The sequence below is a fragment of the Labeo rohita genome, chromosome 10 (assembly GCF_022985175.1).
Source record: "Labeo rohita strain BAU-BD-2019 chromosome 10, IGBB_LRoh.1.0, whole genome shotgun sequence".
Taxonomy (NCBI): Eukaryota; Metazoa; Chordata; class Actinopteri; order Cypriniformes; family Cyprinidae; genus Labeo; species Labeo rohita.
The window spans coordinates 3,005,658-3,033,157 of record NC_066878.1 but is presented as its reverse complement, the minus strand read 5'-3'; the positions used below and the strand labels follow the sequence as shown (position 1 = coordinate 3,033,157).

At 35.6% G+C, this 27,500-nt stretch overlaps 1 protein-coding gene across 3 annotated transcripts in view; it reads right to left on the bottom strand.

Annotated features, from left to right (window-relative positions):
- dscama (Down syndrome cell adhesion molecule a) overlaps positions 1-27,500 on the bottom strand; it is a 101,831-nt gene that overhangs the window by 56,337 nt on the left and 17,994 nt on the right. For all 3 annotated transcript variants that reach the window (XM_051121015.1, XM_051121013.1, XM_051121014.1), the window contains exons 2-3: positions 24,465-24,782; positions 22,048-22,194 (exon numbers count right to left, since the gene is read on the bottom strand). In XM_051121015.1, coding sequence (XP_050976972.1) covers positions 22,048-22,194; positions 24,465-24,782 — 465 coding nt within the window. The remainder of the gene's footprint in view (positions 1-22,047; positions 22,195-24,464; positions 24,783-27,500) is intronic.

Genomic DNA, 27,500 nt, shown 5'->3' with positions numbered 1-27,500 from the left:
TATATATAAAATATATAGACAATAACAAGTAAATATACAGACAAAACAATTTTTTTAGTCTTTGTTAATCATTATTTATTATTTTTTATTTATTATTACATACAATCTATTATTTTAATAACATACAATTTCAAAGAAAACTTTCCCATGCAAAACTCGCCATATTAAAAAAAATGGACAAATAAACAAACAAACAAGTAAGATAAGATACAGCAAATGAATCATTTTGTCTATGTATGTATTTATATTTTTTAAATACATGCAAATATTTTTATCATTTAGTGTTTAACAAAAATAAATGTAAATAAATAAATAAATAAATACATACATACATACATACCTAAAGAAAAAACAGACATCTCTGTTATTTATTATTATTTATATTTTATTATTAAATATTATTATTTTTATAACAAACAATTTCTAAATATTTTTTTTTAAAATGTGAGTGGCATTTTCCCATGCAAAACTCATCATATTAAAAAGAACAAAAACACACAAACAAACAAACAAACATAAATAAATAAATAAATAAATCTGTCCACCTGCTTTGTTATTTTTTATTATTTATATTTTATTATTAAATATTTTCTATTATTTTTATAACAAACAATTTCTAAATATTTTAAAGAAAATGTGAGTGGCATTTTCCCATGCAAAACTCACCATATTAAAAAAAAACAAAAAACAAAACACACAAACATAAATAAATAAATAAATCTAAATAAAATGAACAAACAAAAATAAATTTAAATAAATAAATACATACACTGTAAAAAATTTCCCTGTAAAAAAACGGTAATCTACTGGCAGCTGTGGTTGCCAGCATTATACTGTAAAAATACAGTGTGCTACTGTTTTTGAAATTAACAGCAAAATGCCGTTTTGTCATCTACAGTGTACAACCGTAATTTAGCAGCATATATCTGTTAAATTACATACCTAAACAAAACACAGAAACAAATGAAAATAAATAAATCTGTCCATGTGCTATGTTATTTAATATTTATATTTTATTATTTTTATAACAAACAATTTCTAAATATTTTAAAGGAAATGTGATTAGCACTTTCCCATGCAAAAATGACCAAATAAAAAAATTAACAAACAAACAAAATACATTAATAAATAAAACGTCCACTTGCTTTGTCTTTATTATTTATTATTATTTCTAATTTATTATTAAATATTGTTTATCATTTATTACAACAAACAATTTCTAAATATTTTAAGGAAAATGTGAGTGGCACGTTCCCATGCAAAACTCACAATATTTTAAAAAAAAAATGAACAAACAAAAAATGAACGAAATGAATAACGAGAAAGAAAGAAAGAAAAAAAGAATAAAGAATCCACTTGTTTTGCCGTTGTTATTTATTACTTATTATTATGTCTAATTTATTATTAAGTGTTGTTTATTATTAATTCTAACAAACTATTTCTAAGTATTTGAAAGAAAATGTGAGTTACTTTTTCCCAGGCAAAACTCAGCACCGTGACACTATGCAGTTGTTGTCAATAAATAAATCTTTGTTTGTTCGTCTGTATGTGTGAAGGCAAATTTAAAAACGTGCTCTAAATGGGTAAATCTAAATTAAGTAGTTTTATTCAAAAATAAACAGTCAAGAATATATACAGTAGACCGAATCAAACTGACTACATTATATCAGAAATGACAAAATGAAAAGGTCAGATCAAAAGGTCAAAGAGTCTGCTTTTTCTGGTTATTAGAAAGCTCAACTAACCAGGAAATGTTAGTTTTATAGCAATTCAAACATTTCATACTTCAGTTCTGCATTGCACATGATAAAAAAGACACAAAAAAATGTGTATTAACCACATGAGACTCTCACTCTCTCTCTCTCTCTCTCTCTCTCTCTCTAATTTTATAAGTGGTCCAAAGTACAATTTTCAGGAAAGGAGGAAAAAATGTTTGTTGAATTTTGTATTGGGGTCAGCTAAGATGTCTATATGGAAAACCAGAAAAAATAAAATGTTGGGTTTGGGTCCAACAAATGCTGAGAAGGTAATAAAAGGGATGATAGCTGCCAGAATCAAGATAGAGTACACATATTATAAATTGGTAAATGATATTGCAATGTTTTCTGAAATGTGGTCAGTTGGAGGAGTTTTTTGTAAAATAGAAGAAAATGGAATATTGATTTTGAATTTGTAAGGAGATATAATTTTTCTGTTTATGTGATAATTATTGTATGTTACTGAAGTAGAATAGAAAATGGTTTAATAAAGGTATTGTTAAGCCTCTCTCTCTCTCTCTCTCTCTCTCTCTCAGGGTTAGTACGTAATGGTCTTTCTGTCAGCTGCTCCACCTGAACAATGTGCATTGAATGTTACCGTGGAGACCGACAATTACTCCATTACGCTTTTGTGGAGTTGACATTGTTCTTTTAGCTCTCTACATCTTCCCTCGAAAAGCCACGTTTGCCCTCGTGCAAAAACCTGCGAAAGTTTCCAAGAACCCGCATCGCATAAATCACCTCATCACAGACCTTTCGGCATACGCCGCCGGACACGGCGACACGCATCTTGGTAATTTAAGCGAACAACGGCATTTTTGATGCGCTCGAATTTTACCTCTCGTCCCGACTGCAGCTGCTGCTATCTGAGGTAATTAGCCCCTGGCTACGGTTTAATTGCCTGTCAGCACATGCAGTAAAATGCAGGTTAAACGCCCAGGTGCCAAAAGGCTGTGTTTCCTCTGTGGCTGCCGCCCGCAGTGCTGTGATGCACAAGACAGCTTGCGCTCGTGCCGCAGACAGACAGTATAGAGAGCGAGACACGCTTTTGCCGAATACAGCTGTCCTGTGAAGCTTGCAAATTTGCAAAAGTCGGGTTGTCATGTCTGATACACCCACTTTCTACCCAGAACAAACCCCCCACTTCCCCACCTCCACCTCTCTCGAGCAAAACCGCAATTCTTTCCTTGACAGCTGTTCTTTTTCCGGCTACGTGCCGAACACAAAAAGAGCTTTTAGCTATTTCAGAGACGTGTCTATTTTGTGGCTCGCGTTCTATCCGACTCGTCACTCCGAGACGTATCGGTCTCTTTAGGTACGATGTGACAGGCGAGAGGAAGGTGAGGTGGTTACTGTGGCAACCAGCGGAGTGACTCGTAGGCTGTGACATTAGCGGGTGGAGACGGGGGGTTGGGGGGCGGTGGGATTGCTGGAGGCAGATCAGAGCAATGTGTCACTGGGCTACTGCACCAAGACATTCTCGCCGTCTCCTTGCAGGAATAAGCTCTGAGAGAGAGGGAAAATAATCCCTTTTTAGGGTCCTGCCTCTGAGGACGTCAAGCCCCCAGCTATGTCTTACTCAAAATTCATGCGACTGAACATTCCGAGTACAATTTTGTATGCATTATACTTGTTATACATGGAGCTCTTTTGATGGACTTGAAATCGGACGTCGCGGGCCTGTGTGCTACGAGAAGCCCATGGCGTGTTTCTTGCCACGTCAAGATGGTGCTGTGGGGGAGATTTAAAATAAATAAGGCGACTGCATGGTTTAATTAGCAGTGGCTGTTAAAGGAGAAGTCCACGTCCAGAACAACAATTTACAAATAATTTACTCACCCCCTTGTCATCCAAGATGTTCATGTCTTTCTGTCTTCAGTCGTAAAGAAATAATGGTTTTTGAGGAAAGCATTTCAGGATTTTTCTTCATATAATGGACTTGATTGGTGCCCCGATTTTGAACTTCCAAAATGTAGTTTAAATGCAGCTTCAGAGGGCTCTAAACGATCCCAGCCGAGGAAGAAGGGTCTTATCTAGCACTTTCACTTTGTAAACACTGGGTCTGTAGTTCAGCGTGACCTTTCGACATGATTCAATAGTTGGTGAACGCGCATCCAAGAACCTGTGCTACACAAGCTTTTGTACTTAAAAAGTATACAAATTTTTATTTTCCGAAAAAATAGATTCGCTTATTCGCTAGATAAGACCCTTCTTCCTCGGCTGGGATAATTTAGAGCCCTCTGAAGCTGCATTTAAACTACATTTTGGAAGTTCAAATTCAGGGCACCAATCAAGTCCATTATATGAAGAAAAATCCTGAAATGTTTTCCTCAAAAACCATAATTTCTTAAGACAGAAAGACATGAACATCTTGGATGACAAGGGGGTGAGTAAATTATTTGTGAATTGTTGTTCTGGAAGTAGACTTCTTTAAGACAAACATCACTATCAATGCTGGACATACTAGCCAGCAAACGGAACGTTCTCAAAGTTACAAACAAATTTTCTTCCAGTAACCTTCATTCAGAGTTCTCTGGTCTTCAATTATGCTCTTAATGGAATAGTTCTTTCTTTCTTCAGAAATGAAATTAAGGGTTTTGAGGAAAACAATCCAGGATTTTTCTCCAGATTTTTCTCCATATTTCAATGGTGGCCAATGGATTGGAATAAGGATCTTATCTAGCGAAACGTTCTGTCATTATCTTAAAAAAAAAAAAAAAAAACATTTATATACTTTTTAACCACAACTGTTCATTTTGCACTAGCTTGACCTCACACATTACATAATCACATTGGAACGGTCACAAGTGATGTAGACGGAAGTACTGTCCCAGTGTTTACAAAGCAAGCGTGCAAAGAAAATCAAACGGCCTTTACAAAAAACAATAAAACATTGATGTTGGGTGATGTTGAAGAAAATAAGATTCAAATAAGAAGTTTTTCACCCTACCCTACCTTTTTAAACCGAAGTACGCAGATGAAGAACTAACCACTTGTGACTTTTCCAAAGTAATTACGAAATGCGTGAAATCGTAGATGTGCATCGCAGAGCTAGTGTGAGATGAGCATTTATGGTTAAAAAGTACATACATTTTTATTTTTTTAGAAAATGACAGATCGTCTTGCTAGATAAGACCCTTATTCCTCAGCTGGGATCATGTAGAGCCCTTTGAAGCTGTACTGAAACTGCAATTTGGGCTTTCAACCTGCAGATCCCCATTGAAGCCCACTATATGGAGATCATTCCTGAAATGTCTTCCCCAAGACACATCATTTCTTTACGACTGAAGAAAGAAAGACACAAACATCTTGAAATGACAAGCGGGTAAGTAAATTATCCATAAATTTTTGTTTTGGAAGTGAACTTCTCCTTTAAAGGGGTCATCGGATGCCCATTTTCCACAAGTTGATATGATTCTTTAGGGTCTTAATAAAAAGTCTATAATACACTTTGGTTAAAATTTCTCAATGGTTGTGTAAAACACCACCCTTTTTACCTTGCCAAAATCAGCTCTGAAAAAATCATCCCATTCTGGTCAAGGCTGCTTTAAATGTTAATGAGCTCTGCTTGCCCCGCCCCTCTCTTCTCTCTGTGGAGTGACGAGCATGTTTACTTTAGCAGCATTTAACCACATTTAGCCGCTAAACTTACTAACTAGCACGTTATTAGGAAAGGTGATCGCAGAGATTCATAAAAAAAACCCTTATACTAACTTTTGTTGTAGGTGAAGCTGGATCACGATTGATTTACGTGAACATAGACGCATTTATGTAGATCGGGGGGCGCATTCCCTTCACAAACAAACTTGAAGCATCTTCAGTGGCTTGGATGTCAGAAATAAATGACGACCGCTATGTTCATTATTACATCCAGCAACATAACACCTTGATCGCTCAGTCGGAGATATTCTTGTCTAACTTACATCCCCGCTCCGGCATCGAAACCATGGAGGTCAGACTGTTACAGCTGATCTGAGGTAAGACGCTCATGTCAATCAACTATCGTGGGAGCGGCCTCTGTGGGTGTGACGCCACAGCGACAGGCATCTGAGAACGGCTCGATTTGAAAAAGGGGATATTATTTTTACAGATTAATTAAAAACCACTGCATGGATTTTTATCATTATAGGGTAGATGTGTACATACATTAATGTTCAAACAACATGAAATAGTGAACTTTGCCTCCGATGACCCTTTTATTATCTGTCATATGTACTTATATGTCCTGTATAAATATTCTAGTTAATATTTAATATTATTTAAACTACACCATTTATACAGTGCAGTAAAAATCTGCAAGTAAATTTAAACTATAAATTTAAATTAAAACAACAAGAAATACTAGCATATTCATTCTAGCAAAATAAATAAATAAAGCTGATTTCAGGGTGTCATTTATCCTATTCGTCTACTCGCAAACGCTGATGAGAGACAATTTATACCTCTCAGATCTGAACTAGTCAACAGGAGTTTCTCACAGGTGTCTGCGGCGGATCAATGAGCTAGTAACATCTCCCAGAGATCAATCTAAGAAGCAGACGACGCACGATCAGAACGGTTTTCCACATTATGCAGAGCAAACTGACAGATCTTTGATCGCGACAACAGACGCCACAAAAAAAGCAGCTCCCCTGTTCCTCTCCGCATCCGCTTTCATGTCTGGTGAGGTTCTGGTGCTCTGGGCATATGGTGCCTGGATCTCCTGTGATGACAAGTGACAGGTTAACAGAGCCGCCCGTGGGGGGCGCCGCACTGCGGCGGGGGGAGATGGTGGGCTGTGAGTTTGCTAAACACTCCCATCTGTTCATATCCTGAGGCGCTACTGTATCATCTTATGCAGATGAACTTGTGCGGGAAGCACGTTAGCGCACACACAGCCGAGCAACGAGAGGAAAAACGCAGCGCAGGTTCAGCCGATGCCTGGGAGCGAACATTGTTTTGTGAATTAGATCAGTTTTAAGACATACATGTAATCCCGCTGACCCAGTTTTACTCATTAACCACAGCTAGGCTGGAGGCTGTGTCTCTTAGGAAAACCAAGGTGGCAACTGACTAGCGTTTTGTTGAACTAGCAGCCTAAAGGAGAGTTCACCCAAAATGAAATTTCTATCATTAATTACTCTCCCTCATGTCGTTTCAAAGCCGTAAGACCTTTGCTCATTTCCAGAACACAAATTAAAAGAGCTTTCTGACCCTGCACATACAGCAAATGACACGTTCAAGGTCAAAAAGGTAGTACGGACAACGTTAAAATAGTCCATGTGACATCAGTGATTCAACCGTAATGTTATGAAGCTACAAGAATGTTTCTGTGTACAAAGAAAACTAAACTAACGACTTTATTCAACAAATTCTTCTCTTCTATGTCAGCTGAGACTTTTAGCTAGCTTTAGCAACAATGCTAACAACTCACTACTATATAAATGATCCAAAAATCGACTTTCTCGGTTAAACATGAGATCAAAATTACTTTTTTAAACACATTAGTAATGTTTTTGCTAACATAAACTGAAAAACGAGCATGTTTTGTCTTTGTCTTGAGTGTATATCCTCAAGACTTTCAGTACAGATTAAACCTGTGTTACTTACAGTACATAAACAGAAATCTACAGCAGTTCAATTCACTTCAGTTAATCCTGGCTAGAGATTTAGGTATTATTGTGGAGCTTTTTTTGAAAGCAGATGTCTTATCCTGTGGAAAATCTGCAAAAAAATAGATTAGAGGCTTGAGAACATTGAAACACATGTTATTTTACGATCGGCTGATACACAGAGAGCTTGATCTCTATAATCCTATAGTATGTAACTAGATACATGTATTATATTTGCTTTGGCTCAGAGACGAGTTTAAAATAAACCTAAGAAGCTTTTGGCGAAAACAAGAAATTGCCGTATTTCAAATAAAATCCTCAAATCCCTGTGAAACTGATGTAATTACTTCACTAATATACTCTGCGATTTCTGAATCTGTGAGGATGATGATGACGATAATAATAATTCAGAGTATTTTATCCTGATTGGGCTGATTAATATCACACACTGACCTGACGGTTTAAAGAGTTTAACGATGAACCGCGGTGCTCAGATGAACACAGCCAGAGATGTTGTGGGCTCTGAAGAGGTAATGAGAGCGGATCTCAGAGGCTGTCAGACCACAGTCCCTCATTAGATGCCAATTAGACATTAACGGCCTGACTTACTGCCATGGAGAGAAGTGATCTGTCTCTGCCCACCCCCGGTCACCATACAGGCCCCGAGACGGCAAATACATACTGTGAGACATACTGCTCATTTTTCTTTTTTAAAATAATTTCTTATTTTAACAAATGCACAGCTCTAGCTCATTTACTACAGCACACTCATACAGGGAATAAATGTTAAAAATATGCACCTATCACAAACATGTACATTCTTAAAAACATAGGGTTTTCTGGAGAAATGCCATAAACAAACCATTTCTTAAAGGGACAGTTCAACCAAAAATGAAAATTACCTCATGATTTACTCACTCTCAAGCCATCCTAGGTGTATATTACTTTCTTCTTTCTGGTGAATACAATCTGACTTATATTAAAAAATGTCCTGGCTCCTCCAAGCTTTATAATGGAAGTGAATGGGTGTTGAGATTTTCAAGTCCAATAAAGTGCATCCATCCATCACGAAAAGTACTCACATGGTTTCGGGTGGTTAATAAAGGCCTTCTGAAGTGAATGGATGCGTTTGCGAAAGAAAAATATCCATATTTAAAACTGTAAACCGTAATCTCTAGCATCCTCTAACTGTTGTATGCGAGTTCACGAGAGAGTGGCGTTTCAGCTGATGGCATAGGATGTATGCCATTCGTCTTACCTTCGTCTTACGTCATCTGCGCGTACAACAGTTAGCAGAACCTAGAGATCACTGTTTTTTAAAGTTTTAAATATAGAAATTTTTCTTACACAGAAGCATCGATTTGCTTCAGAAGGCCTTTATTAACCTCCTGGAGCCATATGGAGTATTTTTGTGATGGATGGATGCACTTTATAGGGCTCTACACTTACTTTTCTTTTTAGGAGCACTTTCGCTCCTAACTTTAGGCTCCTAAATTTAGGAGCACAGTTGAAATTTTAGGAGCACCTTCTAATCAATAATCCAAAAATCTGATCAAAAACTACCCTTCCCATTACGAGGTGATATTTAACTCCTTAAAGGGGAATTTGGTTTTTACCTTTGTAATGGCATTTTTCTAACTTTATTTAAAACGTCATCTTTTATGTCAAATTTCTTTTTAAAATGTCTAATTAAAACAACAGAATAACAAGTAAAATAAGAATAAGTTACCAAATAAATGAAATCAGTATTAACAAAATTAATTTGTACTACAGAGGTGGCAGAGAAGAACACAAAAGTGGCTTCTAGGTGTATTTTCATATATTTAATGAGGCATAAATTCATGTTGAGATTAATCTAAATATTATAGTTCTAAATATAAAAATTCTGAATACAGAAACATTAAATGATTTAAATAACTGAAAAGATACTTTAAAAATGAAACTAAAACTGCCAGTAGGTGGCGGCAAGTCACTGATTAATTACTGAATCATTCATTCATTTGATTCGTTCAAACAGCTGATTCATTCAGGAATAAAGCAAGTGATTCTCTTTATGAATGGAAAATTGAACCACTGACTCACTAGATTCTTTTTAAAATACACATTCATTCATAAACGAAACACCGCTGTGTTTGAATGGAGAGACGCAGCGGCTCAGTTGTGACTTGTTTTAAAGTTTTTTTGACCGCAAAGTAGAGCAAAATCAGGCAATAGTCTTATAGTCACACAGTGTAAGTCACTTAATATTAACTTCTTGTTTATTTGACTGTTGTATTAAATAAATATTGCATTTACAAACTCCCTTAAAAATCATTAAAGCGGTCACTCAGCTTAGTTCATCGCAATCTCACAAAGTTCCATTACAAACAATTAATTATTTACACTCTCTCCACTTTTTTATGAAATGATTCATGAGATATGTCTGTGATACATTACTCAATGTTGCAAACACGTAGAAACCCTTGAAGCTCCTCTCAGCGCAAACACAAATATGCTGATCGGGTCAGTTGCACATGGTGCTCCTAAATATGTTTTTCAAATGCGACTGAAATGGTCGCACTGTAAAGCCCTGCTTTATTGAACTTCAAAATCTCAACACCCATTCTCTGACATTATAAAGCTTGGAAGACCCAGGACATTTTGCAACATAACTCCAATTGTATTTGTCTGAAAGAAGAAAGTCATATACACCTGGGATGGCTTGAGATTGAGTAAATCATGGGGTAATTTTCATTTTTGGGTGAACACTGTCAGAAAAAAGGTATAGTTCTGTCCTTAAAGGTACATTTTAGTACTTTGAAAGTACACATTTACCGTCCCAACAGAACAGAACAGAACTGTACCTTTTTTTCTGACAGTAAACTATCCCTTTAAAAGAACCACTTCTTTCTTAGTTTAGAATATTTTAATTTAAATGTCCTTTCACCACTGTAAAGAACCTATTTTGAAAGGTTCTATGGAAGTTTTAAGCGTGTATACAGGGAAAAAATCATCAACTGCAGCAACAAATCAAGTCAAAGTTTTCCTCAGCTACGTCACAGCAGACAGATCCTCCTGAAGCACACTTGTGCTCTGGGTCGGTGAGCGTTTCAGCAGGCCGTCTGTCTAAACCACTTCAGCTCAGTGGAGAATCCTGACAGGTCACCAAAAAGCAAATATTTGCTCTTAAGCTTCTGGCCGCTTTAATTCATTTGTTTTCGTCTCTGCGTTAATTCTGTTCATCTCCATATGCCAGGCGGATTACCGCACAGCAACAGATCTGCTGTCTGGATGTGGACACTTTAATTACTCCGCGTGGCCCCTGTCTGTGTGGCCCTGGATTGCGTCCCAGGGGTCCATTTTTCAACCTACTTATAAGACAAGTGGCATCACCATCACAGAGGGGAACTATACGCAGTGCCATCTTCAACTAAAGTCCAAAGACAGAGCAAGGACAAAACAAACGTTGATGTCTAATGATTGTAGATTAAAAAGATTTCCTTCATTTTAAACTAAACAATGCACATTCTCCGGTAACATTTTAGTATAGGGACCAATTCTCAATATTAACTAGTTGCTCATTAGCATATATTATTAACATATTGGCTGTTTATTAGTACTTCTATAGCACTTATTCAGCATGACCATACATCCCTAATCCTACCCAGTTACTTAAACTTAACAACTACTAACTATTAATAAGCAGAAAATTAGTTTATTAAGGCAAAAGTCATAGTTAATGGTTTGTTAATAGTAAGAAATGGACCTTAAAATTAAGTGTGACCCATTCTCTGATTCAAGACTAATAATGATTTGAGTTAAAATTTGCAGTCTTCCCATTAATTCCTCATCACTGTAATGAAAAAGACACATAAACTATGTATAATTATTATTTTTTTAAATATAAAATAATCTTATTTAATATTAACATCTAAAAATACACGTCTGCATTCATTAAGTTTATTTAATGTTTTTGAAAGAAGTCTAAAGATGGAAGAAGATTTGAAAGAAGACTTGACAAAGTCCATGAAGATGAAATTTACTTGATCAAAAAATATATAGTAAAAACATAAATATTATTACAATTTAAAAGTAAATATATTTTAAACTGTAATTTATTGCTGTGATGGCAACAAATTTATCTATCTATCTATCTATCTATCATATTTTGTCATTTATAATTATATTAGAATAATTACAATATATCATATAATATAAGAATGAAAAAAAAACATAATGATCAACACAATTTTTTATATATCATCTATAATTATAAAAAATAGAATAATTACAATACATACAAAAGTCGAAAGTTTTTTGAACAGTAAGATTTTTAATTTTTTTTTTAATTACAACAAAACAGTAACATTTTGAAATATTTTTACTATTTAAAATAACTCTTTTCTATTTGAATTTATTTTAAAATGTAATTTATTTCTGTGATTTCAAAGCTGAATTTTTAGCATCATTACTCCAGTCAGACGATCCTTCAGAAATCATTCTAATATTCTGATTTGCTGCTCATTTTTTATTATTATGTTGAAAACAGCTGAGTAGAATTTTTTCAGGTTTCTTTGATGAACAGAAAGTTCAGAAAACAACATTTATCCAAAATGGAAATCTTTTGTAACATTATAAATGTCTTTACCATCACTTTTGATCAATTTAAAGCATCCTTGCTAAATAAATAAAGAATTAATTTAATAATTTATTTCCCAAACAATAAATAAGAAATAAAAACTTATACCGACTCTAAGCTTTGAATGGTATAGTGTATAATGTTACGAAAGCTTTTTATTTCAGATGAATGCTGATTTTTGGATCATTTTATTCATCAAAGAATCCAGAAAAAATGTACTCAGCTGTTTTAAATATTGATGATAGTAATAATAATAATAATAATAAAATGTTTCTTGAGCAAATGAGCATTGATTTCTGAAGGATCATGTGACACTGGAGTGATGATGCTGAAAATTTAGCTTTAATCACGGGAATAAATTACATTTTAAAATATATTCAAATAGAAAACAGTTATTTTAAATAGTAAAAATATTTAAGAATTGTACTGTTTTGCTGTACTTTGGGTCAAATAAATGCAGGCTTGGTGAGAAGAAGACTTCTTTAAAAAACATTAAAAATCTTACTGTTCAAAAACTTTTGACTGGTAGTGTAATTATAATTTAAAAGCGTGTGCACACACACACACACAAACACATAACTGTGTGTTACAATTAGAGTAATGAAAATTTAAAAAAGGGGAAAAGACACACAGTAACAGCCTTGTACTGAATGACTTCCCCGTACACATCCTTGTTGGTGCAATGTCTTCCCTTTTCCTCTAAATCTTCTATCTCAAGGGTCAGCAGGCTGAGGTCACCCCTCCCCCACAGCCACCCGACTTCCACTCATCTGTCCATCTAATCTGCCGAGACCCATCTGCTCAATGCACCCCACACAGAAGAGCAGAGCACAGCCATGACAACAGCAACACAAGCTGTTTGAAGAGTGCACCCATCATCACTCACCAGTGTTTGTCCAGCGTCTAGATGCTGACTCGCTCAAAACCTAACCTCAACGACAGGTGCAAAGTCACAGCGCAATTGACATGACACAACATTCATTTCAAAAAGCAAAAATGACAAAAAAGACATGTCAAACATAAAATTCCATTTTAGAATTCCTTCATATTATATTTCAATTTCACTTCAAAAATTCTTTTTTTAAAATTCCAATTAATTATACATATTTAATGAATTAAAAAAAAATAAATATATACTATATATAGATATAAATGGATCAGTCTAAGATGATCCATTTAGGCATTTAGTGTTTTTTTTGGAAAACGCAGCCCTGACTGATTACATACAAACAGGGTATTATTATCCAAGCGGCACACCTGTCCATGTCATTATATCCCGGAAAATAATACAGCACTCACAGGTGGTTTCATTTGTGTAATAACACACTGTGTCTCCACAAAAACCTGAGCCAAAAGAAAAAAAAACTTAAAACGAATACTCAGATGTCATCAATTATAAATCCTGGTTCAGATGAGACCACATTTAAACATTTTAACACATTTTAACAAGTGCAGCATCTGGGGTTAGTCATTCATAAATAATTCACCGCATGTTCACAATATTCATATCAGGACTCATATGTGGGAAAGAAACTGGTGTCTGGTGCCTCTGGCTTTAAGTCATGAGTCTACAAGACAAGGCAAAAAAGCCATTTGTGTTAGTAAATATATAATTTATTATTATTATTATTATTATTATTATTATTATTATTATTATTATTGTCCATATATACATTCTCCAAACCGCTTACCCTGTCAAGTCTAAGGTTGCAGGAATGATGGAGCATTAACAATAATAAAAATGATAATAATACATATTATTGTTGCGTTTTTTAAGTTGAAAAAATATATATTGTTTTCAGAAAATATAATTAGAATTTTTTTTTTCAGATCCAATGTTCAAATTAAGAATGTAAAAAAATCTATATTTATAAAAATATTTAATAAAATATATTTTATGATTTTTTTTAAAATTATTTATTATTTATTTATTTTTATGCAGAGTACATAAGCTATGAATGCCTGAGGAAGCAACAATAAATCTGTTGCAACCCTGTCATGTTTTATGCACATCTGTCAGTGCTAAACAATGAATCTATGCTCTTTCCCCCCATAAACATTCGTTCAGCAGTGTAAAAGAGCAGCCTTGTCTTGACTCAAACTTGACTGCGCAGTCACACAGAAGATGGCTGCACACGGTCACATGATTTGGCCTCCATTTTGGAGTTTGCATGTTTGAGCAGTTGCACTAGCGGCAAAGCTTTACCGCGGGAGGAAGAGAGATAGCAGGCCTGAAACCCTCAGAGCGCAAGAGAAAGGATGAAACATACTTACAAACAGAGTGAGTAATAACTGTTAAGAGAACAGGGCTTATCTTCTCCGCACAGATAATATGAAGCTCTCAATTAGATGAAACGCAACCCCCCCCTCTCCCTTTTCAGTTATTTTGTTCAATTTCTCCAGGCAATTTACTAAAAAAAAAAGAGCGCAGAAGATTTTACTGGCTACAAATAGAAGAGGCATGCAACGTGTCAGCCAATCATTTACCTGCGTAGCTAGCAGCGGAAAACCCTAGCAACAACATTTCTATTTATTGAGGAATATGGAAGTTTTATACTGTTTCTGTCTTATGCTATTGCTTATCTTTTTTTCTTTTACTCAAGCGCAGACTTGATTTACACTGATTAGATATTAAACCCTGTTGATAAAAACACCTAAAACCACCCTAAGGTAGGTTAGCAAGTCTCCAGAATTAAAATTTGTAATAAATTGGTGATTAAACACACATCAGACGTTAAACGCAACAGCAGCTAAGTCCTTGTAGCTGTTAGCCGTTAGCTTTGTTTGTTTTCACATAGCGTGGTGCAACCTTGAGCGTTTTACTCTTCCTTTACCAAACGTTTCACCCTATTCACGAAACATTTCAAAGATTATCATGAAAGCGGCTGCCAGGTTTCTTCCCTTTTCTCTCTGTAAACAATAGCAGGGAAGCGGTGTGTTGTGGGGCTGTGGTCACGAGCACAATGAGCGCTGAACAAACGTCGCCACCATTCAAACACACTGCGGCAGCTGTCCGCTGACGATAAGGGCTCACGGACACGCTCCTCAACAGTGATTAGCTGCTGCTGTGGGGGAAACTGATTTGCAGATGCAGGATATGGAATAAGGAGTCAAAGGTCAAATGAGGATTATGACATCATCATCAATTAGCCAGATTGGGGATGATTTTTACGTTCCAATTTAGGTCTTTAGGGAGGCCAAATGTTATTTTTATGTGTTTTCTAAGCTGGATATGATCCAGTCCAAGGATGAGGTTTAATCATCTACGTGGGAAGAACTGTAATCAACACCAGCATACAATGTGAGCAATTTAACAAAGATTAAACTGAAATTGAAATCAGAATAGACTGGATTCAGCGTAATATCTTTCATATTTATATTTGAAAGAGCTAATGTGATATATATGTCTAGCATTGGCCAACAATTGATTGTATACAGTTGAAGTCAAAAGGTTACATACACTTAAAATCTTATTTATTTTACCAAAATAAGAGGGAACATACAAAATGCGTGTTATTTTTTATTTAGTACTGACCACATAAGAAATGTTTACATATAGTCCACAAGAGAAAATAATAGTTGAATTTATAAAAATGACCCCGTTCAAAAGTTTACATACACTTGATTCTTAATACTGTGTTGTTACCTGAATGATCCACAGCTGTGTTTTTTTTTTTTTTATTTAGTGACAGTTATTCACGAGTCCCTTGTTTCAGTTAAACTGTCTGTTGTTCTTCAGAAAAATTCTTTGGTTTGAGCATTTTTGTGTATTTAAACCCTTTACAACAACGACTGTATGGCTTTGAGATTCATCTTTTCACACTGAGGACAACTGAGACGCTCACTGGTGCTTCAGAAGAAAAACCATGCATTAAGAATGGTGAAAACTTTTGAATTTGAAGATCAGGGTAAATCTTACTTAATTTTGTCTTCTGGGAAAGTATCTTCTGTAGCTTCTGCAGGGCAGTACTAAATAAAAAAAAATTAAAAAATGATATTTAGGCAAAAAAAGCACACATCTTCATTCTTCAATGCCCCAGCTCTTAATGTATGTTTTTTCCTTCTGGAGTACCAGTGAGCTGTTTTAAAGAACAGCAGGCAGTTTAATTGTTCAGGACAAACAAGGAACTCATGAACAACTATTTCTAAACAAACAAACAAAAACACAGCTGTGGATCATTCAGGTAACAACACAGTATTAAGAATCAAGTGTATGTAAACTTTTGAACAGGGTCATTTTTATATTAAATTCATATATAAATTCAGCTATTATTGTCTCTTGTGGACTATATGTAAACGTCTTTTATGTGAAATATCTTATTTAGGTCGTTACTAAATAAAAAACATGCATTTTGTATGATCCCTCCTATTTTGCCAAAATAATTAAAATTTTGCAGATTCTGCAAGGTGTATGTAAACTTTTGACTTCAACTGTACTTATATGTGTTATATATGTACACAAGTGTACAATAACAATATACACACTTAATGTCAACATGAAATGTCATTTGAAACCCATTGTACTTCACTAATGTAATGTATTTCGAAATGAAAGAGAATGTTTTAAAAATACTTAAGATGGGACATGTTTTTATCCATTACAAATTGTTTGAATTATCAAAAGTGGGCATTCAAATACTAGTATAAAGCCAGCCATGAGGGGTTTCAAAATAAGATGGCTTGGTGACATCAGCAAAACGGCAAAAAATAGTTTCTACCTTTTTTTTCTGTTGATTCCAACAAAAACTGTAAATAGTGTTGCGTTTTGATGCTGTCGAAACATTGGGCCTCATTCATGAAACTTACGTAAATATATGAGTTAATTCAGAGTATTTTAGGTGCAAAACAGACCTTCCCGAAAACTCTCCTCGAAATTGGGCCAGTTTTGGGCTAGCACTACTAGTATCTCATTTTGAAGAATATTAACTGAATATAAAAATGCAGTAATCAGCAATCTTAACTTCTCCATTGTTGTTCAGTCATTCTGCAAGTACGATGATTGGTTGGCTTAGTATTTGTCCCACCCCTCCTCCATTAATTGGACGGTTGGGTAAAATTTAACAGTGATAAGCGCTGCATTTTACCCAGAGTTGGAAAAAAAAATAGGGCAAACAAACTTGTGAAATGTCATTACGGCAGTGAATCAAAATGCAGTGTCATCAGTTTGCCCAAATAAAACACAGAACGTTTTACTCACCATGTACACGTGGTAGCGAACAGGAGTACATTTCTTTTGTACCAACTAACATTTGAATCAAATCATGTACGTCAGAACAGCCTTTACGAACAATTTACACAAAAATTTGTTCTGCTTGTGTTTCATGAATGAGGCCCATTTCTTAAACAACAAAGAATATCAACCGTCAGTTCACTGTTCATAAATATTTCAACAACCACCATTAGCATAATCCATAGTAATCAAGAAATCATCCCAAACTCCTTACAATCCTTTTAATCTGATGCCTGAGAAACCAGTGAGCCTTGAGAAGCGTTCCTATGCGAAAGCACACATGCATCTCTCCCTCCGTGTACCCATATTTCTCTCTGGCACCCGCAGCATGATTAATGCACACCGATATTGATTTTCTTCCTCTCCTTTTCAGAGTATCCCTTTTATTTATCCGGGCTAAGCCTCGCTCGTCTCTGTCAGAGTGGAAAAGACGCAGGGATTCAGAGAGGGTTGGGAATTCTGGGAATTCTGCTCACTGAGCACTGATGTACAGAAAAGGTTTTTAAACAGTTCGGATGGAAAGAGCATCGCTCACCACCCCAGAGCCGCTTTCTCTCCGGTTTGCCTGTTTACACATGCTGTCCTCGGCGGGCTGGTTGACCCATTTTTCTCCAGATAACAATACTTCAACCAATCACAGGGAAAACCGAGGACAAAAGTCCCCAGTCCTGCTTGTCATACACAGAAACACAGACTGCAGAGGCGAGAGCTCAGCCTCACCCAGCTTGGAGGAAAAAAGCCGCAGTGGGACCAGTTAAAAACATTAGCGCTCCTCTACGATGCTTTTGAATCCTACGTTTTCAAATATATCTATACATTTGAATGGTCAAATGGTCTGCTTTCCATGTGCAGGAATGCACTGATTGCTTTCGGCTCTGCCGGCTAAATGATCTCAAAATATTGAGCATTTATGAGTATTTATGAAGCAGATTAGCACTAATGAATCTATTCGTTACTGCTGGGCCTTGTTAGATTCACTCCATTAAGTGGGTGTTTGGTTAAATGGGCGCTACGCCCCACGTTGGGCGCCAAATGTGATTTTTAGTGAATGGTCAGCTTGCTGCTCAATGGTTTGCAAAATGTCAACACCACAACTGGAAATCATGGAAATGAAAATCTCCAGCATGCCACCAGCATTAGCTGACACACAACAAGGCCTGAGGTTGGATTTGCACACTCTGACAGACTGACAGTGTTTCTGGCATTTAATCTACATCAACACATATAGGCTTCTCTGAGTAAGAATCTATTTTTCTATGTTCACCAAATCTGTCTGCACCAAAATGCGTTTGTTCACTGCGGAATATGAGCAGGGTAGAACCAGAAAGAGGGGAAAAAACAGAACAGAAAGGCTCTGTCTCGCTGACGCTCACTCTCTCTCTCTCTTTAGTGGTTGTTCTGGCCAGAGGTCTCAGTGCGAGGCATGTGTGTGGAATGCTAAGGACTCTCTAAAGTGCCTGTAGCGGTTTGTTCTGTGGCTCACCGCTGAATAACACAGCCGCCTGCAACCAGATCTTCCCAGAATCCCCTGCGACTAAAACACCTGTGCAATACCAAATAATGCTGCATATACTGCAACTATGAAACCACAGTTAGTGGCGCCTGCTAAAGCAAGGATCACTCTTACTATGCCATACTTTGCGTTAAAGGGATAGTTCGCCCAAAAATAAAAATTCTGTTACGTCGTCGTCGTCATTTTCAGAACACAAAAGAAGATATTTTTGATGAAATTCGAGAGCTTTTTGACCCTGCATAGCACATTGCACATTGAAGACCCAGAAAGGTAGTAAAGACATCATTAAAATAGTCCATATGACATCAGTGGTTCAACTGTAAATTTATGAAGCTACAAGACTACTTTTTGTGCGCAAAGAAAACAAAAAACACAACTTCATTTGGATACGTCATGGCACTCTTGCAAACACACAGCTAAGACTGACACAGAGAAGAAATTGTTAAATAAAGTTGTTATTTTTGATTTCTTTGCACACAAAAGTACTCTTGTAGCTTCATAATATTCCCGTTGAACCACTGATGTCACATGGACTATTTTAATGATGTCCTCACTACCTTTCTGGACCTTTAACGTGGTAGTTGCGTTCATCAAAAATATCTTAATTTGTGATCAGAAGACGAACAAAGGTCTTACAAGTTTGGAACAACATGAGGGTGAGTAATTAATGACAGAATTTTCACGTTTGGATAACTGAAATCTTCTATTCAAAGGACTAAGGCATCATTGATCAGATATTCATGGTATACACAATTAAATGGCAGAAACTGCAACAAAAAATAGCTCAAATGCTAAAATGCGATAGACAATTTTAAATACATGCTGTTCTTTTTTAACTTTTTATTCATCAAAGAATCCTGAAAAAACATCACAAGATCCAAAAAAATATTAAGCAGCACAGCTTTTTTCAACATTGATAATAAATAAGCATATTAGTCATTTCTGAACGATCATGTGGCACCAAAGACTGGGATAAACGCTGACGAAAATTCAGCTTTGCATCATAGGAATAAATTATATTTTAAAGTATATTAAAATAGAAAATGGTTATTTTAAATTGCAATAATATTTCACAATATTACTGTTTTTTTCTGTATTTTTGATCAAATAAATGAACGGCTGCCATTAGAAATGGACATTAGGCCTATGTCGAACAGTACAAATCTGAGATTTGAGGAATTTTAACATTTAGAAAAACAAAAGTGAGTTCAAATCCACTAGACAGAAATACAGATAGAAATAAATATTTTATAACAAAAAAGTATACAGCAACTTCACTTTCCCTCATGTGAGATCACATAGAAAGCTTATTTATTTATAGAATATCACAGAAGAATAGGTCTCAGAAAAATTTAGAGGGGCCATTAGCAAATGTACCTCACGCACACACAGATTCCTTTAAAATGCCCTCAACAGCGTGGCGTAAGTGTTCCACATCCAGTGAACTGTGTTTAAACTGTTGTTTGCAGGAATATTGCTTTACCTATGAAATATTTAGCACGGAAAAGAGGCGCAGACAAGCGGCAAGCTAATGTTTTGTGACAGGCGCTATTAAATGACAGGCATCTGTCAGATTCATTGCACACTTTCGTTGAAATAGACCCATCTTGGGCTCCAACATTCATATAGGAATATAATGTGCACACAAATTGAGATTGAGCATTAGACGTGAGATGTTTGAGGAATTTAAAGACTATAATTTAGACTGCAGGCGAACATTTGTCACATTACTCCCTGATGATGAATAAAAGCTTCATATATCTCATCTGTGTCTTTAACCGAACCGAAAACTGCGACACATCTACGGAAAATGTCCCCGCTCGCTCCCCAGTATAAACGACTTTTGATTCTTTATTGAATTTGCTAAATGCCCCATAAAACGAGCCGACAGCCCTGAGGGAAGGAAACAGTTGTGTAGACGAGTGTTCCATTTAGCTGATACGGATTTTCAAAACCGCGCTGCCTCTGGAAGGGAACTAGGTCAGTACAGTGGATCTCGGTGACACGACTGCCACCGTCCACTTCTTCAGGATTAGACAGCCGTGAGCTGAGAGAGGAGCTCTTTATAAGAGCGTTACTGTGACAGCATGCCAAGTTAGAGACTAATAAATCTCACGTTGTCAGCAACAGGACAAGAAACGACTTAAAGATGTGGATGTGTTTTCGAGAGCAGGCTTGGGGTTGTTAAACTGATGGAAAACCAAGAAAAGCAAGGACTGTAATTGGCTAAAATTTGCTTGGGAAGATCAACACTGCACTGATTTTCAGGGATGCTATTAGTTGACCTTAAAACGTTGTAATTTACTCATCCTCATGTCGCAAATCCATTTGAGCTGCTTTCTTGTGTGGATCACAAAAAGTTTTGAAAAATATCCAGACCAATATGATGAAAGTAAATGAGAACCGGATATATGAAAGTCCACCATGAAAGTATCATAAAGTGTTTTTTATGACTCATGCACTATATTCCAAGTCTTCTGAAGCCATACAATAACTTTGAGTGGATGCAACCTCAAATTAAATGGCAGCATTGACGTCAATGACATTTGAGTCCCCATTTACTTTCATTATATGGAAACAAGCGGTTTATGCAAATGGTTTGGAACAACATGGGTGACATTGGTGAGCTGTTGCTTTAATGGATTAGTTTGTTCCAGAATAAAAAATTCCTGATAATTTACTCACCCCCATGTCATCCAAGATGTTCATGTCTGTCTTTCTTCAGTCGAAAAGAAATTGAGGTTTTTAAGAAAAACATTCCAGTATTTTTCTCTGTTTAGTAGACTTCAATGTTGACCAACGGCTTGAAGGTCCAAACTGCAGTTTTAATGTAGAGCCCTTTGGAACTACATGATCCCACAGAGGAATAAGGGTCTTATCTAGTGAAGCAATTGGTCATTTTCTAAAAAAAGTAAAAGTTTATATACTTTGTAACCACAACTACTTGTCTTGCATCTCGACACAGCTAGTGCAAGACAAACATTTGTGGTTTAAATGTATAGAAATTTTTACTTTTTTTAAGGAAATGACCAATCGTTTCACTAGATAAGACCCTTATTCCTTGGCTGGGATTGTGTAGAGCTCTTTGAAACTGAACTGAAACTGCAAGTTGGACCTTCAGCCTGGTAACCCCATTGAAGTCCACTACATTGAGAAAAATCCTAAAATGTTTTCCTCAAAAACCTTAATTTCTTTTTGACCGAATAAAGAAAGACACAAACTTTGATGACATGGGGGTAAGTAAATTATCAGGAAATTTTTATTCTGGAAGTGAACTAATCCTTTAAAGTAATCTTAAGTTCGAGCACAAAATATGCATACAGCGTCCAGTGTCCTACCTGAGACGAGTGGTACGGTGTCTCTCTCCCATGACACAACAGTGATGTAGTTCTCCACTGAGGAAGGAATAATGCACTTGAAGACCGCTACGCTGCCTCTCATCGCGGTCTGGTCCGCCACACGGACCGTATAGGGCTCTCGTAAGACTAGAGAGAAAGGGTTTGTGTTTATTGATACTTGGATGAATAACATGGACTGCAAAAATATGTAAACACAGTGTTTTTAATACTTTCTTCTAGCTTAATGTGCAGGGCAAGTAGTCTTTCACCAAAAAATAAACCTGACACTACCAAAACACTGTTTTACTTCTTTTTTACTCTTTTTTTTTTTTCTCCGGCTAGCCCAGCATAGCAACAGTGGCTCAGCCAATGGTGTGAGTTTGGGGTGGGGCTATTTGTTTGACTGACCAATGACAGGTGACACAAGTGAAACCTGTCTGAAAGCAGTCATTAGTTTAGCAGTTTGATTTAGTGACACTAGTGGTGCAGAAATTACACACTTAGGGCCAGATTTACTAAACAGGCCAAATTAGCATTTGAGCACAATTCCATAAAAGTGCAGAAAATTCTGTGTGTCATTTACTGACAATGCACACATTAAAGAACACAGACACAGCCAAATCCTTTCCATAATGACCAGCGCAATCTACCAAGAGCAGCACAAATTACCACCTGCTTTAAAACATGCTTTTTTGGGGCGTTAAATAATGACACAAATACCAGTAATTTGACGAGCGCAAACATTAGTAAATCACATTGCATGATTCATTTTAATACTCTCCTCCCATACATTTTCAAAAAGGTCAGGCGCAAAAATAATTGTGTCCACACCTTTTCAGTGCTAATTTTTCACTGTGCGTCTTCAGTTAATCCTGACAGTACTATTTTAACGCCAAAGGTTACCTGAGGAGCAAAATGTTTTGTTTTTTTGACAATATATTTAGTATGTAAATGCATTACGCTTGTTCCATGTACATTTTAATCATAAACCTCATTAAATTGATTGTTTTATGTCTTCTTTATGAGCAGTGATTTGCTACTTCTCAGTCAGTTACAAGTGATAACAGGGGGAGGGGCATTTTCATTCTAGAGAGAATCTGATTGGACAAAATGTGTGTAGTGCAGGATGAGTCATCAATATTTTTGATCAATTTTCTCAGACAACAAAAAACTGAATTTCAATTGTGTACGTCTGCATTTATAACTATTTCAGAAAGATTGTCAACATTTACACTCAAAAACAATATTTATGCATGAATTTAAGATTTATGTATTTGAGATACACGTAAAATTTTCATCCATTTGGATTATACAATTTTAACATAAAATTAATGTGATGCATATTTGTTATCATACAGCACATAAATGAGATAAAAAAGGCACATGTAATATTTTTGCACTCAAAAATGTGGCATACTTTATTAGTAGCCAGCAGCTATTTGCACTAAGTGCAAATAGCCATGGATTCTATGCACACAAAGTGAAAATAGCAGTATTTATTAGCAATATGCTATTTACACTAAGTGCAAATAGCAATGGATTCTATTTACACTGTGTTAAAACAGCAGTATTTTCTGCTATTTATACTATTTATTGCAAATAGTGGCAATTATCTGCTCCTCAGTATTGGAGTACTTATAAAAAAGTATGCAATAATAACGTATTGAGTGTAAATTATAATTTTAATTCAAATTAGTAAATGGATGCCACCTTATTGGGACAATAAAGCCCTCCCTACACCTACCCTAACCCTACCCGATACTTTATGTTTAACTTCTTGATTATTTCCTTCATTTTTATTGAAAATAAACACCTTTCCGATGTGATATGATATTTGAAAAGGGAGAAAAAACAAGTTTGGCAAAATGTGGATTCGAACTCGGGTTGATCGCGTTAAAAACACTATGGCATGGGCTTTACCATCTACGCCACTGAAGCTGATGTTTGACAATCGTCTTTTGTAGTGTTGACTAACCCAATCACGTTTGTGGGCGGAGTTAATGTAAACAGCCTCTGCCAACAAGACAGGCTATTTGCACTTAGTGTAAATAGAGACCCCATTATTATTAACTATTTGCATCTCTTTGATTTTATTTAAATAACCATATTTTCAAAAATCCATTTATTCAAAAATATTCTGTTAGTTTAAATGTAAGATGTTTTGGTGATAAACATGATTATTGTGTGTTTAAAATGCATGGAGTTTATTAGTACTATTACGAAAATCGTACCTGTTTCATTTACGTATGACTGACATTTACGTATGGCTGTTTATTAGTTTTAGTTCATTTTAGTATTTGTATGTTTATGTTAAAACTGTGCAATCCAAATGAATGTATATGCAATTCAAACCAAAACTAATTTTGATTTGGCTTTAAAACAATCTTGCAACAATCTGTAATATCTCCAAAACTCACCGGCCTTAATATGAACATCTTGGCTTCTAATTTTCCCTGAAGGATTTTCTGCTGTGCAATAGTAAGTGTTGTCGTGGATCACTTTGCTAAAGCTGGACGGAGGAAAGTGGAAGATCTGGAGAGTGCCGTTTGGATGGACATGGCGGATCCCTGGGACGTTGTAGCTCTCCTCGCCGGTGGCCAGATACCAGCGCAGGGTAGCGGGCGGCACCGCTGCTGCAGGACAGGGAACCAGAGTCCCCGTGGTGCTGGCGAACACTACCTCTTGCAGAGATGCATTGACAAAATACAAGCTGGAATGTAGGTCTTCACTGAGAACTGCAGGAGACAGGAGAAGACGTGCGGTTAGTGTTTTTTTTTTTTTTTTTAGATTTAATCGCAACTCAAGTCTCTTTCTCTCTGTATGAAAGAACTAACAGCTTGTTTGCCACAGCTGGTCTACACATCTCCTGGGATGAATTACTTTAACAGCTCATAAATATATTAAAACACTTAGTCTTGGCACCTTTTGGTCAGTGGTCCATTAGATTCAGGGTTCAGAATCATACATGCTTACACAGCCTGCAAGTTTCAGGTAGCTCTATACATCTCACAGAAAACTGTACTAATCTTCCTAAATGTACTAATCTTTTAAATAAAACTCGGACGGATTGTACTGGAAATGCTGCCAGCAAGGCCAAATTCAGCCATGTTTCTCCACTGGGACTTTTAAAAGAGATGATTTCATTTAGAGAATGAGTCCTAAGCCTTGTTTTAATGAAACCACATAATTTCTCATATTATATTAATTCATTACATTTTTTAATGGCCATTGGCAATGCTACAACAGAGTTATGCCAGTAAAGCCCTTTAGATTTTAAATTGGTTTGTTCACTTATACCTTACATTTTCAGATGGACATACTGGGCACGAAAACCAATTTCAGTGCCCTGGGGTATTTTATAGATAATGGAGCTCAGTTTGGAGCTATGGATAAAGCTACTATTGTCTAAAAGCACATAAAAAATAAAATATTTATACCCATACTCTAGCAAGTTGATTCTCTTAGATAAAAACACAGATAGATGGAAATAGAACACAAGGGGGAAAAAATGACAATAGAAAGTCAAGCTATTTCTTATACATTTGACTGGTTGTGATCGAAATCTACATTTAATCAAAAGTACAAAGTCAGCACAATTTGTGTTTATGTCACAACTTCCTTTTTAAAGGGAAAGTTCACACAAAAATGAAAATTCTGCCACGAATTACCCACCCTCATGTCGTTGCTGTGTATGCAGGGTCAGAAAGCTCTCATATTTTATCAAAAATATCTTTATTTGTGTTTCAAAGTTGAACAAAGGTCTTACAGGTTTAGAATGACATGAGGGTGGAAAATTAATGACAGAATTTTCATTTTTGCATGAACTATTTTTTTTACAGGTCAGAGAGTTAGTAGGACAAAGAGAGATACATATCAAACCTAACATTTCACTCACATCAAATATACTATTTTCATAATTTACATTCATTAAATTCCCAATTTATCATTTTGCATTTAGCACATACTTTTCAGCATTTAACATAACAGTGTTTGTAGTTCAACACTGACAATCCAACATTTTTTTTTACACACAAAACATAAACCTAAAGTCTATTGATAATCCAGAGCAAAGCATCAGCGAAGGATCAAAAGAACTTTGGATCTTAAGAAGAATCATAAAATATTAAAAGACTTTATGTCAATACTGAGATTATACAGTGATACCCTGCAGCATTCTAACAGATAGTTTATGCACTGCCACTGTATAGAATTCCATAGAAACATTATTATTATTATAAGATAAAAAGTCAAGATCAAAAATAATAAAAAGTATGAATTTTAAATCTTCTGATTTATTTCATGTAATATAATTCTAAATACATTTTATATAATAGTGTTTATTAAATATCTCTACACTCAAAAAAAAAAAAAAATGCTGGGTTAAATACAACGCATCAACTAGTTTGTTTTGACCAAGTGGCTGGGTTAAATGTTTAACCCAACCTTCTGGATAGTTTTATTTAACTCAACTATTGCTTAAAAACTAAATTTCTTGCTTAAAAAGAACCCAAAATATGTTGTAAAATATAAAATCAGACACATAATTACTAGAGGCATCAGAAATAATCAAAAGCGATTTAAAAAAATGTTTATTTAATTGTTTATTCAACTTATTAAGAAATGTTCATTTTTTGAACATATTAATAAATGATAATTTCCAACCTATTCCTTTACAAAAAAAAAAAAATGCTGGGTTAAAAACAACCCAGTACTGGGTGAAATATGGACAAATACAGCATATGAGTTGTTTCGACCCAGCATTTGGCTTAAATCTTCTGGGTAGTTTAATTTTAATTCAACTATTGCTTAAATGTTACTATATTTCTTGCTTAAACACTCTAAAAACTGCTGGGTTAAAAACAACCTAGCGCTGGGTAAAATATGGACATACCCAGCAACTGGGTTGTTTTGACCCAACCTTCTGGGCAGCAACCAAACCACTGGGTCAAAACAACCATATTTTGTAGTTTGTCCATATTTTACCCAGCGCTGGGTTGTATTTAACCCAGCAGTTTTTATAGTGAACTGAACCCAAATAGGTTGGAAATTAACGTTTATAATGATTGTCGCTGATGACTCTAGTAAGTATGTGTCTGATTTATTAATTTACAACCTATTTTGAGTTCATTTTAAGCCAGCCATAAAGTAATATTTAAGCAATAGTTGAGTTAAATAAAACTACTCAGAAGGTTGGGTTAAACATGTAACCCATATTTCACCCAGCGCTGGGTAAAATATGGACAAACCCAGCAACTGAGTTGTTTCAACCCAGCGGTTGGGTTAAATTTTTAACCCAATCTTCTGGTTAGTTTCATTTAACTCAACTATTGCCTAAAAGTTACTGTATTTCTTGCTTAAACTGAACCCAAAACAGGTTGGAAATTAACATTTATAGTGATTGTTGCTGATGACTTTTAATAATTTTGTAATTATGTGTCTCATTTTTTAATTTA